Here is a 19,611-nt window from a genome sequence, read left to right as displayed (position 1 = left end):
TTCTGAAATTTCGGTAAAAATGCGTTGTATTTATCTTTTAGCTCTGAGCTCTGTAGGGCATTCTCAGATTATGGCCTCTATTAGAGATAATCCTTAAGGCAGAAGCAAGCAGATTGGCTTAATATGAATTGCTTAGTAAAAATATACATGTGTCAACTGTTACCTCCACCACAGGGTTTGGAGCACTGAGACCAGCTCTTTAAAGCCCACTCAAAAGTGTCTAATTCTTCCTGGATGACATTGTTGTTGTTGATTGTAGGTGCAGAGTCTTCATGGATGATGTACTTATATGTGAGGCTAGAGCGGGTGTCATTCTCCTGAGGTATAATCTAACGCACACAGGAAACAGATATATGTAAATCACCTGAGAGTTGTAAATTAGGAATACAAAATTATAAATATTTCATAATATTGCTCTTATTGAAACTGGAAGACCTTCAAGTTGTTTCTAAAAACATGTTTTTATTTTAATCAACTAAGGTACAAATGTGCTCTGTTTAAGAAAAAACAAACAAACCACAAAACCTTAAATATATAAAACTTTGACCATAAAAAATATAAAAATACATACCCTGAGGAGTAAGAGCTTTTATCATGAAAATAATAATTTTATAGTAAGATTCACTGTACATTTCATTAAGTTATATATCTCCTTTCTCCCTTCTAGTCTTTGTTTTTAAAAAAGCATTAAAAATCAAGCCCTGGCCCTTACACTCTAGCCAAATGTCTAATGCTTTCAGCCCCAGAGAACCTAGCCCCATGTTTCAAGGCTCCCTCGTGGGGGTTCCAGTCCTTTAGAGAAGGAAAGAAAGATCATGATGATAAAAGCACTGCCTTGTCCACAGCCCTCTGGACTAGCTATAAATCTCCTATCTCTCCAGCCCACATTGATTCCTATGCCCACATTACTATCAGTGGGCAAAGCCCAGAGGCCACCCCCCATGGAGGTGAAATAGCAGGACACCTGTGTGGCTGGAAAAGAATGCAGTGCAGTTACATAAAAGTGAAATAGAGCTCTGATTGCCAATCATTCAAACTTCACAAGATTTTGAATATTTTATATATCTTGCTATAAAATAATCTAACCCATGGAACAAAATGATAGTCCAAAAATAAACCCACATACATTTAAACAATTAATTTTTGACCTAGATGAAAAGACAATTTAATTGAAAAATAACAATTTTTGTTTTGTTTATTTGAACAAATGGTGCTGGAACAATTCAACATTGTGGTGACTTCAAATGCTGTCCACTGATCCTTTGTACTTTCCCTCTCAATACATGGAGCTTACATCCTCACCCCTTCCATGTGACTTGCTTCTGGCAAGCAAACAACAGCAGACAAGAAGGAATATTTCCGGAAGCCAGTTCCAGCATGTCAGGAGGGCTGAATCATCTGGGACGGCTAAGAAGCATCTCCCCCAAACCTGAATAGGACTGCTTATTGCCAGATAGCTAGGGCATTTTATTGCCTCCTTTTGGCCAAATACCTGAACAGCTGTAGGCTATTCCCAAATCTGACAATACTTCTGTAAATTCTACCTTTTGAAACCTTACCCTTGGAAGTGTATATCTCCACCTTGCCTTAGGACAAATTGTGTTAAGAAAAGCAAGGGTCCTAGACAAGGAGGTAGTCTTCAGTTCCTTTAGCTGAAGATCCTCTGACCCCCCCAATGTCTTTCAAAATTATCTTTCGTCCTTGGACTCCTTCTTCAATCTATGTGCAGCCCCTTTCTCCAGATTGCTGAACCCTTTGGAAGGCTTGGACAAGAATGCCGGCAGGGTATCACTTCCAAGATTAGGTTAGCAAAGACTGATTCTGTCTTGGTTGCACCTTCCACTATCTCTGTCCCCTGAACCACTTGTGCTAGTGGAAGCCAGCTGCCATGAGATGAGGACACCTAAGCAGCCTATGGATAGGCTCATATGGTAAACATCCCAGGCCCTCCAATCCTCACAGGAATCGCTTAGGAGTAACCTTCTAAGGCAGGGGTCCTCAAACTTTTTAAAGTGGGGGCCAGATCACGGTCCCTCAGAGAGCTGGAGGGCCGGACTATATGTACTACTAATTCCTACTGTAACACCTCGGCTGCGCTCACTGCCCAAAAAACCTGGCGGGCCGGATCAGACTCCTCTGCGGGCCGCATGTGGCCCGCGGGCCGTAGTTTGAAGACCCCTGATAAGGCCTTCCAACAGCCATGTGGCTGAGCTGGTAAACCTTGAGGTGCTTCGCCATGGCTGACAGCAACTTCATGAGACACCCTGAGTCAGAACTAGCCATTTCATCTGCTCCCAGATACCTGATTCACAGAATCTAGGAGCCAAGGAATGTTGCTTAGTATTTAGCCACTAAATTGGGCTTAATTTGTTATGGGGCAATTGATAAGACAGACATCTGTATGCGAAATAAGAACCTAAAATATCACACAAAATATATGTAAAAATTAACTAAAAATGGTTCATAAACCTAAATGTGAAATGTAAAACTACAGAACTGTTACCAAAACATAGAAAACACTTTGATCTTGGATTAGGGGTAGGGTAGGGGGGAAGCTAACACCAAAATTTTGATCCATAGAAGAAACAATTGATACATTAAGATTTCAGAAAAGTTTAAAACATAATGTTTTGCTCTGGAAAGTCAGAGAGAAAGGAAAAAAAACTTATAGACTAGAAGAAAATATTTGGCAAATCACTTATTTCACAGAAGACTTATTATATCAAGAATATATAAACAACTCTTAAAACTCAACATAAAGAATAACTACTTCAGCAATAGGCAAATGATTTGAACAGGCACTTTTACCAAAGGGAAACAATTTTCAAAGGAAAAACAAACCCTTGGGATTGAGTGGGAAGATTTGGTTTTAGATTAGTGCAATATTTTTTATAGAGAGTCTCATAAATATTTGTACACAGAATGCAACACTGTTTTTCCAATCAAGTAGATGTCTTCTGCTTTCATCCATGAGGGAGTAATAAAGGTATCTTCCTGACATTAAAAGCAATAAAATAGGACAGAATTATAGGAGGGAAATTTGGGGGAAGGGGGAAGACAGTGAATAATAGCAAAGGACAATGATCCCTTGAGAAGAGCAAAATGCCAGGTCTTGGCTTCCTGACAGAGCCAGGTCTGGCCCCTGGCACAGGTTGCTGAACTCCAGCCAAGACCACATTCTCACTGAGAAAACTATGGAACTTAGAGGGCAGAGCACTAAAGAACAGGGGGCTGCATGGACGGGTGGCCCAGAGGATGCATGAGTCCCAGACTGAAGGCTGGTCTGTGCATGCCTGGGGCCAAGATACTATACCACCTACCACTGCAGGCCTGGGAATAGACAGAGGTGCCCAGAGTCAGACTGGGCTAAAAGACTTGGGAGTTCTTATCCAGCTAGAGCCAGAGGCCTCATTAACCCCCAGGTGTTAATGTGCCCAAAATACCAAGTCATAAAAATAAGATCAAAATGAAAACGCTCAGCCATAACTAAAAATAAACCAGGCCCCTAGGATCAGAGGGAACTGACTGCCAGATAGGATAAACCCAGCTCCAATAAGGAAGATGACATAAACCAAAGGCTCTACAACTCATCATCTATCATGTCCAGTGTATAATAAAAAAATATTGAAGTGGAAAAATAACTCATTAAAAAAATCAGTCCATAGAAGCAGAAAACATGAAGACGCAGGACTTAAAGGGAAAATTACCAAAATGAGTGGAAATATACAGAAATCTCAGCAGAAAAGCAGAAATGACTGGAGGGGGAGGAGGGATGGAAATTCTAGAAAAGAAAAGCACACCTACCATCTGACATGAAAAATTTACTGAATGAACTTAACAACAGATTGGAGACCACATAAGACACAGTCAGTGAGCTTGAATACAGCTCAACAGAAATTCTCCAATCTGAAGAACGGAGAATAAAAGATCCTGCAAGGGTGACCAAAGCCTGAGGGACTTCTAGAATAATTTCAACTGGTTTATCATATATGTAAATGAGTCCTAGGAGTAGAGAAATGACTGAGGGGCAAACAAACTTGAACACATAATGGTAAAGTAACCCTAATTTGGTGAAAAACTTCAATTTTCAGAGCCAAGATGCTTGGTGAATCCCAAGCCTGATACATTCAAAGAATGTTACAAACTAAGCGTGAACAAACTGTTAAACAAATAAAGCAAAATGACAAAGGAAAAAAAAATCTTAAAAAGTAGCCTGAGAAAATGGACACTTCATGTATACAGCAGCAATATAAATGAGGCTCCTTCTCATCAGAATTGATGGATTCTAGAGGACAGATATTACATGAATGAGTCAAACATGGCCGCTGTACATTGGCTCTGAGGTTGTTTAGTTCTTCACCACAGGCTGAGCCTCTTTAGCTTAAAAGCCTGCTAGCAGCAAACTCAAAATTTTATATATAGTTGTTTTAAATGTAGCCTAAACAAGTTTGTGTTTAGCCATTAGAGGTCGCTTGCTTTGCAGACCCATATGAAACTGCATCCAACATCGGCTAACTATACGTAAAACGGGGCTCTAAGGAACCCAAGCTGCTGCTGCTGCCCCTGGGAGAGCTCAAACCCAGAGACTCCTCCTGTGCTGCTGAGTGACATCACCTCACTATATAAAGCCCCTCTCCATTCTCTTCTCTCATAGAAGCTCCCTTTCTTCTGTCCCCTGTTGGATGGTGGCCCTATAGGCAAACCTGCTAAGGTGTCATCAATAAAGCTTGTGTATGTTATTACCACCTCATAGCCACAACCTTGATCAGCCCTGACATTCCTGGAACTCCATGCAAAAACATCTTCAAAGCACTGAAAGAGAAAGACTAGCAACCAACAAGTTTGTATCTGGTAAACATATCCTTTAAGAACAAACATGAAATAAGATATTTTCAGATAATGGAAGGTTGAGAGAATTCTTTGCCAGTGCTCATACCCACACTACAAGAAATGTTAAGGGAAGTTCTTAATATTGAAAGTGAATGATATCTGGTAGAAAGTCAGATATATAAGAAAAAATGAAGAATGTTGGAAATGGTAAATATATATTTTCTTGTCTTTAACAAGTACTTAATTACTCAAGTCAAAAATCATAATACTGTGTTATTGGGTTTATGCTGTACGTACAAGTATATAATAAAATATACAGCAAAGTTGTCAAAGAGTGGAGAGGGCTGGGTAAATGGAATTATAAAAAAAACAAGCAACTAAATATTCGCTGTTCAAGATAAAAGTGTTTTCAGATAAATAAATAACAAAATTGCAGCTAAATCAACTACATACTGTACTGTACTGCCACATACCAAAACAATAACAGGATCATGCAGAGGTCCATCTGTGTGAAGAGTTTCAATGTCATCTTCAATGTTATAATCCCATTCCACACCAAGATCAATGAAGGTCCGTGACTTGGCTTCTTCTCCTTTGCCATTTAAAATATAGTGGCCTGTAGCCTGGTTCTTAATAGCTAAAGGAAGGAAAATGAGTAACCAGCAGACATTTTATTTTATCATATTGCAGCTTTGATGACCCCTACTAAGTCTAACTCTCCCCTTCTATATGTCAAAGACTGCGGTTATTGGCATCAAACAAGACAAACTGAGTGTTAGTTCTGATCTGAGTCCCCTTTCCTTCATTAGCCATTTAAAATCCCCAAGAAGGATTTCTAACTAGTCAAAAACCATAGCAAGAAAGTTACATAGAAGATAAAAATTGGGAAATGTTCCCATTTGAAAACACTATCAAAGAGGTTAACAGTTTCAAACTCACTCAATCCTAGACATTTCCTCAGAACCTGGGAATACTTTGAAAATAATGGATACTTCTATAATAATTAATATAAATCATGTATGTTAGTTCAGCATATAATGGCTTATTATAACATAATGGTTTATTTACTGTTGAATACTGTGTATCTCTTTCAAGTTATTCAAAAGAGTCTTCTTTAGGAAATTATTAACAGCCATGCAAAGGGATCTGCATGTACCAGTCAGAAACTGGACACATAGCAGATGGTAGGGAAATTTTAATTAGATTAGCAAAATTCACATGTGGTTGCTTTTCAGTCAAAGAACTTAAAATGCAATAAAATTAAGGAGAGGCATACAGTATGGCATCAACCAAAATATCAGAATTAATTTGTAAAAATAAATATGGCAAATTTTTCTGATATTATTCCTTACTTTAATGCATTTTAACATATTTATGTTTTCTTATCCCCTAATGCAGAGCAAAAAATGCACATGTACACATGTGCCAAATGGTTTTTCTTTCTTCATGAAAGAATGAACCAATCAAGGTTCAACAAAAGTTAAATCTCTATTTTTTAATATTTCTTGTTTTAAAGGAAGAGTAGTTGGGAGAAATGACCAACAAAATCACACAACAATGCATTTATATATAACTTGAATCCTGCATATCTATATGTGTGTGTGTGTGTATCTCTCTCTCTCTCTCTCTCTCTCTCTCTCTCTCTCTCTCTCTATATATATATATATATATATATATATATATATTTATAGCCTTCTATATATCTATATACATAGATAAATAGATAGATAGATAGATAGATAGATAGATAGATATAGATATAGGTATATCTTTGACCGTTCCATGTTTAAATGCATGTGAAAGCAGAGCCAGTGGACAGAAACACTTACCAAGAATATGAGGAGAAGCCTCGTCTTCTTGGATTAACACATGTCTGGCACCAGGGGGTATATCAAACATCTTAAGGTACCCTTTGCATGTGTAGTAAATTTTGTAGGAAGCAAAGGAGAAAACAAAAGCGACAACCTTGGTTAGCTGAGCATTACGTTCTCACTGCTCCTGCACGCAGAAGAGGGCATACATGAACTGAAAGAAGCTGTTTCAGAAGTTAACTTCAAAGCACTGGTAGCTTGTGTGACATCTGGCATGAGATTAGGGGTCCCCCCCTTTTTTTAATTAAGGAGGAAGAAACGAGTTGGTTTTGTTTCTAAACTATGAGCCATTTATCTTGTGTTGACCTGTGAATTATGTCAACCATTCAGGCAAATTCTATACTTTCCTGCGTCCCTCTAATATGATTTTAGTTTTGTAAACCACTCTTTTGAAGTAAGGCCAATTTTTAGAGTATTTAGTTGAACTTCTGAAAATATTTTATCAGCCTCTATAATTTTTTCAAAAGTCTAAGCAGTGAGTACAGATGACTAAACTTTTAATTAATAAGCTATCTTCATCTGTAAAATCCTGCCTTGTTCTAAAGAAATTTTAAAAGAAAAATCAGTATATATATTGTGTAAGAAATCTTAACAAGTAAGATGGAGATGGAGATGTGGTCAATTTAAAAAAAATAATAAATAAAATACATCAGAAAAAAAAGAAAAGAAAAGAAAAATCAGTGAGCAGCTTTCATTTTTCTTGTGATCAGCAATTAATTTTAAGCTATAACCAGTTTTATAATGGGGATGTTTTAAAATATATATTGTAAATTTGACCAAATAATTTGTTTGGAAAATGTCTGCAAATTATATGAAACATTGACTTTACATGCAGACCCTAACCTCAATCTCCTACAGAATGAGATATGATATAGGCGATTGGAAGGTGAATACTTGCAGATTTCATTTTCTAGCAACTTGAATTCTTTATGAAAAAATAATAAATTCAATATGTTTAATGTGCTGCCTTGAGTTTTAAAATCATATGTCAATCCTATTATAGCCCATTTATAATAATAAAAGCACAATATGCAAATAGACCAAATGGCGGAACAGCATAACGACCATTTGGATGTGCTTCCTGATGATCTTCTGGACAAAGCCAGGTCCCTGAGGCCCGAAGCAGCTAGGGTTGTGAGGGCCAAGCCCTTTGCACAAATTTCATGCATCAGGCCTCTAGTTTTATATATAAAAAACCTTCTTAGTATTATCACATGTCCTAATAATTATCTTAAGATCACTTAGAGTTAAGACCCCAACTCTATTGACTATAGGCAGGGCAATTAGATAAATCAAGTGTAATATCTAATTTCTGTCAAAAAGTAAACAAATAGAGGAAGATGATGCAACTGATACCTTGTATTACAAAACATCCAATACAATTTTAGTTTTTATTATGTATAATAATAAAAGCATAATATGCTAATTAGACTGGATGTCCTTCTGGACGTCCTTCCTTCTGGACAAAGCCTCAGTGGGTGGAGGCCCTTGGCCAAGGAGGTGGGTGTGGGCCGGGGCCAAGGCTCCTGCATGAATTTCGTGCATAGGCCTTCTAGTTCAGTTATAAATACATAACTACTGACAGAATTGGAAAGAAATATGTTTGCCAATTGTACATAGACAATTAACATCTACCTTTGGGTAGGTAGATTTATCCAACTTTTCACATTATTCATTAGTGGCTTTACCTAATGGAATAGTAATTTGGGGGTCAGGGTTTCAGCACCTGAGCCAAGGAAAGTCCAGTACAAGAAAAGTACCATGTTTGCCTGAGTGTGCAATGACTACGAGTAACATGTTTTAGATGCCAAGGACAGGAAAACAGCTTGATTTCGTTTATGGATGCCCATCTTTCTGCAGTGTGCTACAACTTACCCAGTACATTTTTAGCTTCCCTTGTTTCAGCAAGAGAAACATTACGAGCTCCTTTGGGTAAAGTGAAGGCGCCTCTGGTCTTCCCTTAAATAGAATGTCTTTAATTAGTGGAGGTTTTCATGTTTATCAAAGTCTTCCTGTTTCATTGACTATATGATAAGCTATTTATATATATTATTAGGTAAGTTAAAAATATGTTCTGTAATTTTATATGTTGAAGTCAAAATGCATTATACAATAGTTAGCTAATGCCAATAAACTGTTAATAGTCAATGAAAGTAAGACTGAGCATGAATGAAAAACGAGATAGGTGATTTGAAGGTGAATACTTGCAGATTTCATTTTCCAGCAACTCGAATTCTGTGTGGCACCGCTTGCTTAAATGTTTCCCTGTTGGAAAAGGTTAATTAGTCTATTGAATGACTTTAACAGCCTTAGTGCAAAGAAGTGGATGTTAGATTATCTTTGAACAGTTTGAATCTGTATGCCTGATGAAAGCTTTCTTCTTTTCTTCTGACCATGATTCACAGGTTTAGCATAATTTTGGAGGTGTCTGCAAAAAAGTATTACTAGCTCAAATTAACACAATATAAAGAATAAAAGAGTCTAAAATTTTTCATTACATTCATCCACTCTGAAAAGAAAACAAAATGAATTATTTTACATCTAAAATAATATATAACTGCAGTAAATCACTTCATAAGATAGAGAAAATTATATTTTACTACACTAAATCATTATTTATTTTATATATAACATTCCAATTCTGTTTGCTTTATTAAAATAATATAATCAGCAAAAAGGGAATATTTGCTTTTTAACAATGTTCAAAGCACAAAATATAGTAAATTACCACACCGGAATAACAAAGACATCAATAATTAGAATAAAGAATGCCTAATAAAACACGCTGGAGTTAGGTCACCTAGCTCTGCCACCCTAAGTATATTAAAGAGCAAAGCAGGGATGTGTGGAATTGACTTGAGTTGGATAGCTGAGGTATAATGAAAATAAAAAGAACTAAGAGAATTATTCCATTTGAATGAAGACCAACTTTTTAAAAAATAATTTATTTTCTCTTAAAAAGGAAAATTACAGTCACAACTCAAAGTACACCAAATCATTTTGTATTGTTTTGGATGATATAAGAGAAGTTTCTCAAGGGAAGCACCATAAAAAATTTATTTTTAAATGTCAAATTCTCAGAAATATTTGCCTAATAAATACTTATTGAATAACAAAATAATATTTATTATAAACTAAAAAATTTATTATAAACTAATAAATGCTTGCATCTACATTTTTATGAAAATCCCAATGGATAATTATGAAACTACTAATATTTTTTATATTCTTTGTGTTTTTATTCCACCTGGTGAAAGTTACCATATCATATGCCTAAGACCAGGACACTAATTATATAATAAGCACAAAAGTTAACATGCACAAGCAATTATACCATAGATTATTTTTATTTGTATCTTAATTTTGTTTAATATAAAAATTTAAAAAATACATGAAATATGGACCCTAGATTTATAGACTTAGAAATAGGAAAAACCTACTCACTTTTAAACTAAAAGAAGTAAAACTAATATACCCTGTTTCCCCGAAAATAAGACAGTGTCTTATGTTAATTTTTTCTCCCAAAGTTGTGCTAGGTCTTATTTTCAGGGGATGTCTTATCTTTCCATGCACTAGGTCTTATTTTCGGAGGATGTCTTATTTTCGAGGAAACACAGTAATATTTTAAATTGTATCTAAAGTTTTGTGATTTCTTTAAGTTCTGATTAAAAATTTATATGCAATAAAAAGTTCAAAATAAGCATCAATTAGATCTAATATATTTTATTAAAAGCAAATTAAACAAAACAGATTTTATCTAATCTCTGGAATTAATAGTGATTTTACTTGTTCTTTATCAAAATTTGATAACTTTTTATCATGAATGCTGGAGCATAAAAAGTTTTTAAAAATATTTCCTTAAAAGGTTATCTGAATAAAAATAAATCAGCAGCTAATGTTTTATTATGTTTATAGAGAAAACGCTATATTCTTAAACGAATTCTCATAATATACAAATCACAGAGAAGGATACTAAATTCACGAGAGGCCTCATCTTACCAAGTTTCCTGGGAGTTCTGGTAAACGTCCCCTTCACAGTTCGACAATGAGAGTTATCTCCTCCACAGACACCACACTTATCCTCAACCTTGTTAGAACCAATTTCTTTATCACAGCCCACTTTCTGGGGAGAGAAGTGAAATATGGCTAATCTTAATGTGTCAAGTCAAGGTCAGTATCCTAGAGAACGATGACTTTGTTTAATCAGGTGCCCACAGTTAGGCCACGTGCACCAAACTTTCATTCTGCCTCTGATTTAAATACCTGTCTTTTAATGAACTACTGTGCAATCAAATGACTAGCACTCCAGATAAACTTCCCCCAGTCATATAGTTGTAATCGTCATCAAACTTGTATTAAGCACAAATGTAGTAGATGCCGAGGAGACGAAAGTTGGTGAGTTTCCCTGGTTGCTCTCATGTTTATAAAGATGAATAATAAAATAGTGAGTTGTACATTAGTACAAGCTTTACAAGTTGGCTAGGGATGGAAGACAAAACTTGACCAAAGTGGTAGAGACATTCACAGGACCCTGAAGGAATCGAGTTTGTGGAAATACATTTTAAGAATGTGGAGGGATTCGAATAGAGCTATGGAAATTGTATGTTCACATAAAATGGGTTCAGAGAACAATATTTAGCCTTATTTATTTATTTATTTTTATCACATGCAGGTTTTTTGTGTTTTTTTTTATGGTTTTCAATTATTTACTAGACAGATATAAATAGAAGATTTTGTATATAAGTCTAACATCTCTCTTAGGGGTAACAGTACTTTTTTGTAATTCATAGGCTTCTTCTAGCTTTGGCTAGCTTTGGATGCCTAATTTTGAATTGGTTTAAATATATATATATACATATATATATATATACATACACACACACATATACATACATATATATATATATATATATATATATATATATATATATTTAAACCAATGGAAAGCTGGTGCAAAGCACAGAGCTGTGCAAGGCCTTGAGTGTTTACATTTTCACATTAATATATAACTGGGAATTACTGAAAGTTTTCTGAGCTGGGGCAGCTCCTTAATGTAAACCAGTGTAGGATAAGAACATGTGGCAAGCCACAGCATTCAGAAGTCTGAGATGAAATTGCCAGAGGAAAAAATTATCACACACCCATTGATGTGTGAGACATGGGGGAGGTGAAAGATGACCAAACACAGATTTTACTTTCAGGGAAAATTTAGATCAACTATGAGGCACCTGTCCGTGTAAGATTAATTAATATTACACTAGTTGTTCTGAAGTGAAAAGAAATCAAACAGGAGCGATGTGTTCAGTTAATAACCATAGTTCCCTATATAAGAACATGAGTAAGTAACAAAACTGCCTTTAAAAAAGAGATTAATGGGGCTAAAAAAATGAGTTTTTGCATCTTCGCTATTTTTGTCCTGAAGAAAGTTTCTATTATCTCTTAAACAAAATATAAAATTCATGAAGCATTGAATTTTTTTTTTAAGTGTACCTTAACAGCAGATGGCTACTGGTCAAGAACACCAAGCAGAGGCATTGTTCCCATGTTGTATTCCCAGCCTACAGATATCAGAGTGACTTAGGAAAAGGATTTGGCCTGGAACTGGGACAACTACATTTACGTCTTGATTCGGCCAGTGAGTAAAGTTTGATTTTATTAAGTGCAGTTTCTCCCAGACTTAGCTTCGCTAATGAGCATTCATACATTTACATCATAATGTGATATCCCACATATGAAATGGTTTAAAAATTCTGAGAATATGCAGATGAAAGACAGTAGAAGTAGAATTGCAATACATTGCAGGGAGCTCACCACACACTCTCCGCGCACACATATGCTGTAGGGGTCTTTGTAAGAGCAGCGCGTCCCATCATGCACCAGCTGCTTCATGTAGGCAACGTCGCCCGTCTCTTTGGATTGACAGTAAAGGTGGCATCTTTTCTTGGCTGCATGAGAATGGAGGGTTAAATCAACTATTTACAGTGGTATATTTGAACAGTATAGTTTATTTTATTTTTTTAAATATAAAGTTTCAACATGATTTCCTGAAAGCAAAAAGAGGTATAAATAAATAAAATAAAGACAAGAAGAAATTACACATATTTAACATATTTATTTCAACCAGGTGACCATATGATTTAACATCTAGACTGGAATACTCTTTAGAGTGAAAAAGGGCTCTATTAGTAACTACACAAGGACAACAGGTCTAAACTGGAGCTATCTCACCAACTAGGCTGTGCAGCAATCCTGGACTTAGCCACAGCTCTTCAAATGCTTTAAATCAGAACCACTTTACTTTCTTTCAGTGGTGCTTATAGTGCCGAAAGAGTTTTTCTTTCATTTAACCCAATGACCTAGTACAGCTTTTGCCTTTGTATAATCTCAATTAAGTTTAATATAATTTCTGTGACTCGTTTCACCAAAATAGATTGAATAAATAATGCATTTCTTCCTAATGCATTGCAACCTTTAATTTCTACATGGATGCATCTTTCTTTTAAAACAGTTTTTCAAACTGAACTCAGCAGTGTACTATATAACATGATAATCAAGTAATTATTTTCTTTTATTCTTCCAAGTATAAAATATGGTACGAAGTTTCCATTTGAACATAAGTTACTAAAAATTCAAGGGTAATGCTAAACATTTAAAATGAACATTAAAATTCAAGTGAAACATTAAAAGGAGTTTCCAAGTGTATTTTTTCGAAAACTGGTGTTTTCCAAGTGTTTTTCAAAAAGTAAAAAGGTTGTGAAGTTTTTGTTGTCATTAAATACTAGCCTTTTTCTTACTCCCGACCCGACTGTAAAAGAACAGTAATTCCCTCTAATTATTCAGAAAGGACAGGTAACAAAATTCCAAAAGTGTTTCCTAGTAGAGGGATTTCCATTGAATGAGGAAACTCGACATCTCCCCCAGGCTTTTCATTTTGTCTGCATTCCACTGGTCTTTTCAGAGGCAATGGTGGTAGTGCTACTTGCCAGGAACTATTCCACAAGTCTTACCGCTCTGGAGAAAGAAGGACGCTAACCTTATTCTTGGAAACCCAGAAGGACTTACCCTTGCAAGCACCAAGATTTCTAAGTTTCCACAGAGGGATCAAGAGTCCAAGGGACTGGTGTATTGATAGACAAAGCATAAACTCTGAGTAACCATCCACCCAGCGGGGAAAGGGCAGGCATCTACTCACAGTCAGGATGTTCATAGGGCATCCAGTGGTGTTTGGTGTTCTGGTATTCAAAGTGGGAGTTACGCTGCTGGCACTGCTGTGCTCTGAAGTCTTCAAAGCGCTTTGGGCATTCATCTGTATTACAAAGCTGGTACTCAAAATTAACACCCGGGCAATCCTGACCACCATTGATGGGCCTAAAGAAAATACAACATTTAAAAAGGCCTTTTGGCTCTGGCCCAGCAGTGGAAGCTTGCAGACACAGTGCTCGAGGGAGGGCAGAAAGCCAGAGTTTCTGAGCTGCCAGCACCAAGTGAATGAACTCATACTTCCTAATTGCAATTCTTTTCCAAAAGCACCATCCTCTCCCTGCTGGGGGCGGGGAGGGAGCCCAAAAAGTCAACTTCAAGTGGCTTTTCAGACAGTATATTTTAAATACATGGCAAAAATCTATAAAGAAATAAAAACATAGATATGAACTCAAAAAATTTATATTTTCTACCATGCATAAAACATGTAGATGCAGCCCAAAGTGACTGTGACCACAGCTCTATGCCTCAGTTTCCCATCTTTTCTTCCTTAGAGAAATATTGAGAGGATTGAATACATTAACATATTTAAAAGACTTAGAACAGAGTGTGGCTCATAGTGAAACTTAGCTGCTCTTACTACTGTAATTTTTATTGCTTTATTGATTTCTACTACCACCATCTCTTCCTGTGAAGACATGTATGTGACCTCAGTCTTTATAAAAAACATGTTCAGAGCCATCTGCTGCCAGACACACAGGGATACTCACATTTTAAACTCTAGACAAGGAAGAATGTCCTAAGGTTAATATTTTGGTTATTTTCTCTTAGAAAATAATTTTTTTTTGAGTGCCCAATAGGAATTCAATCAATTTAGTCTGAGTGAATAAGTTGATAACTTTGCCCAAACAGCTCTCTGGCCTTCTTTTACCATCTTTATTTTGTTGTTGCCCTGCCCCGAAGCATCCCTCGTCTAACCCAAGTGAGTAAGCATATTTATTTGGTGCTACTGCCACCGTGACACAACTGTGCTTCTAACAGGGGGTCTAATGGCCTTGGTGCCCAGGCTCTGAGTACAGTGATGGGCTTCCCTACTCAACTGTTTTTTATTCCTAAACAGCCGTTTCTTCAAAAATCTCTAATCTTCATTTGAGCCTCTCATCTATAGTTCACAAAATTGATAAATGGTGATTTACCCAAAATAGACACTTAAAGCCTTGGTTTTCATGCTATGAATTTTACATGTAGTATACAAAATAGTAATAACAGTATACTGAAGCATTTTCTAGCCTTTACAAAAATGACAGAATTGCAGGGGTCATACTCACATGGGATTGTTGCACTGACGCGTTCTGAAACGAACACCAGTTCCACACGTCCTGGAACAGGAGCCAAATTTGGTCCAAGACCCCCAATTGCCATCTTGTTTTTGTTGGTTAGCATTCTTCCACATGCAGTGGCCCTTGTAGCACCACTTAGGAAAATGACAAAGGCCAATTATGAAAATCATGCATATGCTAAAGCTTAAGTTGTTATATAAGAACCACCAATGAAAGGGCTTCGTTCCTCCAACCCCCACCATGTGGAAATGTATTTAAAATGACCCCAAAGAAATAATATAGTTAATATGCTAAGTGTCCAACTGTCCGGGTAATGACATCACATAGCAATGCACAGCTGTCTCTCCCTAGCAACTAGCCCCCTTGGAGTTTCTTTAGCCCAGGTACACGACTTGCTTTATAGCCAGATGCAAACATTTCACAGTTTAAACAAATGTCTGTGAAGCATTTTCATGTGCCTCATCTCATTTGATCCTCAGGGAAGACTGGAGTACGTAGATAGGATACTCAGTGGAATCTTGTTTTCTTTTCATTAGCCAGAAAACAGAGATTTAGAAAGCTTAGAAACTTGACCTAACTAAAAAGGAATTAAGAAGTTGTGGACCTTGCAAATGATTTCAGGTTTTCTCACTGAGCAGAATATAGTCAAACACTACTGCAGTTAAATATTTTACCCTTTGGTCTCCCTATGTGATCTACAACAATAATGAACTTCATGTTGATTTTTAGTGCTGTTTTGTTGACAACTATCTGAAAGAGAAGTTGGGGTGCTTCACTGGACTGGAAAAAGTTTAGCTACATCAGAAAGCAGGTCTAATTAAGCAAGTTTATACATATATATATATATATATATATATATATATATATATATATATTGTTAAGTTGACTCAAGCATTGCGACACATATAAAGCTCTTGCTGGCACAAATTGCACATGTGTGTTTCAATCAGTCATTGTAGATCATTAATTGGGTTGTTTATGTTGACATTCTGAAGCTGAAAGAAAGCAGCGTTATCACATGGAAGTAACAATGGTGATTAAATATGATTGTAATAGTGATATGGATAGATATAATTATCCCAATGTAGCTGAAGTTGCCATCATATTCAGAAATAAAGATGGAGGACATCCTTTTGAAAGGGACTTGCTCATTCATTGTAAACCAGATCCCAATAATCCGAATGCCACTCAAATGAAACAAATCAGTATCCTGATTCCTATATTAGTTGCAATGACTATCATTTTCCCACATGGTGAATAAGACTGGGGAACCAATATTGCATTAAGACGCAGAGACGACAGTGTAATCTATAATAATACTAGATTCAACAGATGATGCCAAAAAGGAAAATTTCCCCATCAAATTTCTTAATAGTGTTACTTCTTCGGGAATCCCATGTCATAAATTAGAATTGAAAGTAGGTGCAATCATCATGCTATTGAGAAATCTTAATAGTAAATAGGGTCTTTGTAATGGTACTAGATTTATTATCAAAAGATTGTGACCTAACATAATCAAAATTGAAGTATTAACAGGATCTGAGGAAGGAGAGGTTGTTCTGATTCCAAGAATTTATTTGTCCCTGTCTTACACTAGCCTCAGTATTAGAATAAGTTTAATCAATGTATCAGTCATTGTTTTTACCAGTTGTTTTTATATCATGTTTTTATTGTTTTTATATCATGTCTTTGTTGTTCTTATATCATGTTGTTATTATTTTAAATCATTTATATATTATTTTCATATGCATTTTACTAATTTTCTTTCATCTCTGACACTTCTGTTATAAAGAGTGAATCACAATATTAAAATATTACTTCTAATTAATTTCCTTTCCAAGTGCACGAATCCCTTCACCAGGCCACTAGTTATAACAATAAGGTTCCCTCTACAAAGGGTAATTTAGACTTACTAGTATGCTTTTAAGTATAAAATTGAAATGAAAAAAAAAAATTCATTCTCAAGAAGCTTTTTATGATACATTTATTGGTGAGTATCAAACGTGACCAATAAAAATGATAGCTAATTTGCACAGTAGGTAATGTGGGACACTGGAACCTGGAGAAGATCATGAGTAACATGAGACCATCTGACCAGTAAGTAATGACGTGGGAACTGCCAGGACTCTGACAACATGGAGGCACCTACCTGACAGTGCCTGGCACACAGCAGGTGCTCAAAGGTATTCTTTCCCCTTCCAACATTTTGACTTGCTTTTTTTATCCCACAATAAAAGTGTTTCTTACAACTCAACTCTGGTAAATTTGAATATAATACAAGTGAGTTTCAGGAAGTTGGATGTTTGGAGTTCATTTGAAGGATATCTTTTTCATAAATCAAAAATGAATCAATTCACTATTGCTCTTGTTTATTTTAGTCTAAAGTCTGTAATACTAAATTGCCCCACAGCGGCACACATATGTTTAGCATAGTGCCTAACAAACTTTAAACATGAATAATGGCCCTAACCGGTTTGGCTCATTGAATAGAGCATCAGCCTGCAGACTGAAGGGTCCCAGGTTTGATTCCGGTCAAGGGCATGTACCTTGGTTTGCAGGCACATCCTCAGTAGGGGGTGTGCAGGAGGCAGCTGATCAGTGTTTTTCTCTCATCGATGTTTCTAACTCTCTATCCTCTCTGCGAAAAATCAATAAAATATATTTTAAAAATAAACACGAATAATGGCAGGTTTTGTTTTATTATTATTATTAATATCATTATTGTTATGCTTGCAATCCTCATTGCAAGTCCAGTTTATACACATTTGCAACAGAGCTTTAAAGGGCATTAAAAGAACTAAAAGCTTTATGAATCATCAATGCCAGCTTTTGATCCTATCTACCATATCTTATTTTCAAACTAGTAAAGGCACTTCAACTTGAGTTCTTAACATGCCTTTGTTTTGGAATGGGTGATCTTTCCCCTTATGAGTAAGGAGCATGGCACTTGGCCAGTTTCTGAGCAATCAATCCTGACTACACAATTTGAGATTTAAAACCTCTGGGCATCTTTCCCCAAAGGAGCAAGGCCAAATCTTTTGTATAAATTCACAGGACTTTATTTCTGGACAACTTTCACAAGGAGTGGGATGCCAACAAGTAAATCAAATCCCATTAACAGGGTCCCAGATAGTCTGCTGAGCCGCTGCTTCATGATCTATCAGTATTGGGTTGAATAGTCCCAAGGATCTCAGGTCCTAAAATCTGTAAATATTACCTTATTTGGAAAAGAGTCTTTTGTAGGTGTGATAAAATTAAGAGCTTTGAGGGGAGGTTATCCCTCATTATCCACGTGGGCCCTAAATGTCATCATGTGTATCTATCCTCATAAGAGGAGGGGCAGAGGGACATTTGCAAACAGAAGAAGAGAAGGGAGCAATGTGGTCATGAAGTTGGAGATTGGGATGGTGCATCCATAAGTCAAGGAATGTGGGCAGCCACTGGAGGAAGAGGCAAGAACAGACAGTATTACAGAGTATGGTCCTGCCCACATGTTGATTTTAGCTCACAGAAACTGTGAGAAAATACATTTCTGTTATTTTAAGCCATTGAGCTTATAGTATTCTGTTAGAGCAGTCTTTGGAAGCTACTCTATAATATTAGTACATTACCATAATGAAACCTCACGTGCTATGGTCCTCATAAAAATGACAATACAGCTATGTCCTTCATTTTTCAGACTCTGAAAGGTGATTAAATCTCAATAGTACAGACTCACTTTTCCAGCAGCACATTCAGTCCCATCAAGTGGGGGTCCCTTTTTAGTCTTACAAAAGTAGGGGTTATCAGGATGGCTACACCACAGCTGTTTACATGGGTCAAAGGTTCGGAACTGAAAGAGAGAGAATCAAAATCACAATGAAATACAGATGGTAGGACATGCACCAACATCTTCTGTTTCAATTTCAAGCCAATAGCCTAAGTTGTGGCATGTTGAGAGAAAAAAACTAATGCCTAAGAATTCTAAGCAGAGAATATTTTTGTTCTGCTTTTCTAAAATAACAGTGATGAATGATTTGTCTGGAAGTCTCCAGTTGACTCAGTAATTCTACGTGCCAATTCTATTTTCTGGTTTTCAAGTAGACAATATTAGAATTTAAAATAGTAGTTATTATGAACATTTTAAATGTGAAAACCTATTATAATGGTTTTGTAGCTTTCGAGCTATCAAAACAGCTTTTCTATACCCCTAAGTATGGATTAAGTCAGATATAAATAATAAAAATGCCCATTATAATGAGCTGACTAAAAGCAGAAAATATCTGTCAAATTTTCTATGTAAGATAACTCATTCCAGGTGTAACAAATTATTACAATACATTCATGTAGTTTATAAAATACCTTCTATGCATTTGAGTCTCACAACAATC

The 19,611-nt window shown here is 36.1% G+C and overlaps 1 protein-coding gene across 2 annotated transcripts in view; it reads right to left on the bottom strand.

The window, feature by feature from the left end:
• The window catches only part of ADAMTS3 (ADAM metallopeptidase with thrombospondin type 1 motif 3), a 237,137-nt gene that overhangs the window by 13,602 nt on the left and 203,924 nt on the right, over positions 1 to 19,611 (bottom strand). Inside the window, exons 11-18 of one of the 2 annotated variants that reach the window (XM_084889724.1) lie at positions 18,960 to 19,073; positions 15,230 to 15,375; positions 13,894 to 14,069; positions 12,513 to 12,646; positions 10,701 to 10,824; positions 8,577 to 8,660; positions 5,304 to 5,467; positions 164 to 329 (exon numbers count right to left, since the gene is read on the bottom strand). In XM_084889724.1, coding sequence (XP_084745850.1) covers positions 164 to 329; positions 5,304 to 5,467; positions 8,577 to 8,660; positions 10,701 to 10,824; positions 12,513 to 12,646; positions 13,894 to 14,069; positions 15,230 to 15,375; positions 18,960 to 19,073 — 1,108 coding nt within the window. Of the gene's footprint in view, positions 1 to 163; positions 330 to 5,303; positions 5,468 to 6,659; positions 6,741 to 8,576; positions 8,661 to 10,700; positions 10,825 to 12,512; positions 12,647 to 13,893; positions 14,070 to 15,229; positions 15,376 to 18,959; positions 19,074 to 19,611 lie in introns of both variants that reach the window. The other variant, XM_084889723.1, reaches the window with a different exon arrangement.

The sequence above is a fragment of the Pipistrellus hanaki genome (genome assembly GCF_964339955.1).
Source record: "Pipistrellus hanaki genome assembly, chromosome: 1".
Classification (NCBI taxonomy): Eukaryota; Metazoa; Chordata; class Mammalia; order Chiroptera; family Vespertilionidae; genus Pipistrellus; species Pipistrellus hanaki.
This window is presented reverse-complemented; position numbering and strand designations above follow the sequence as displayed.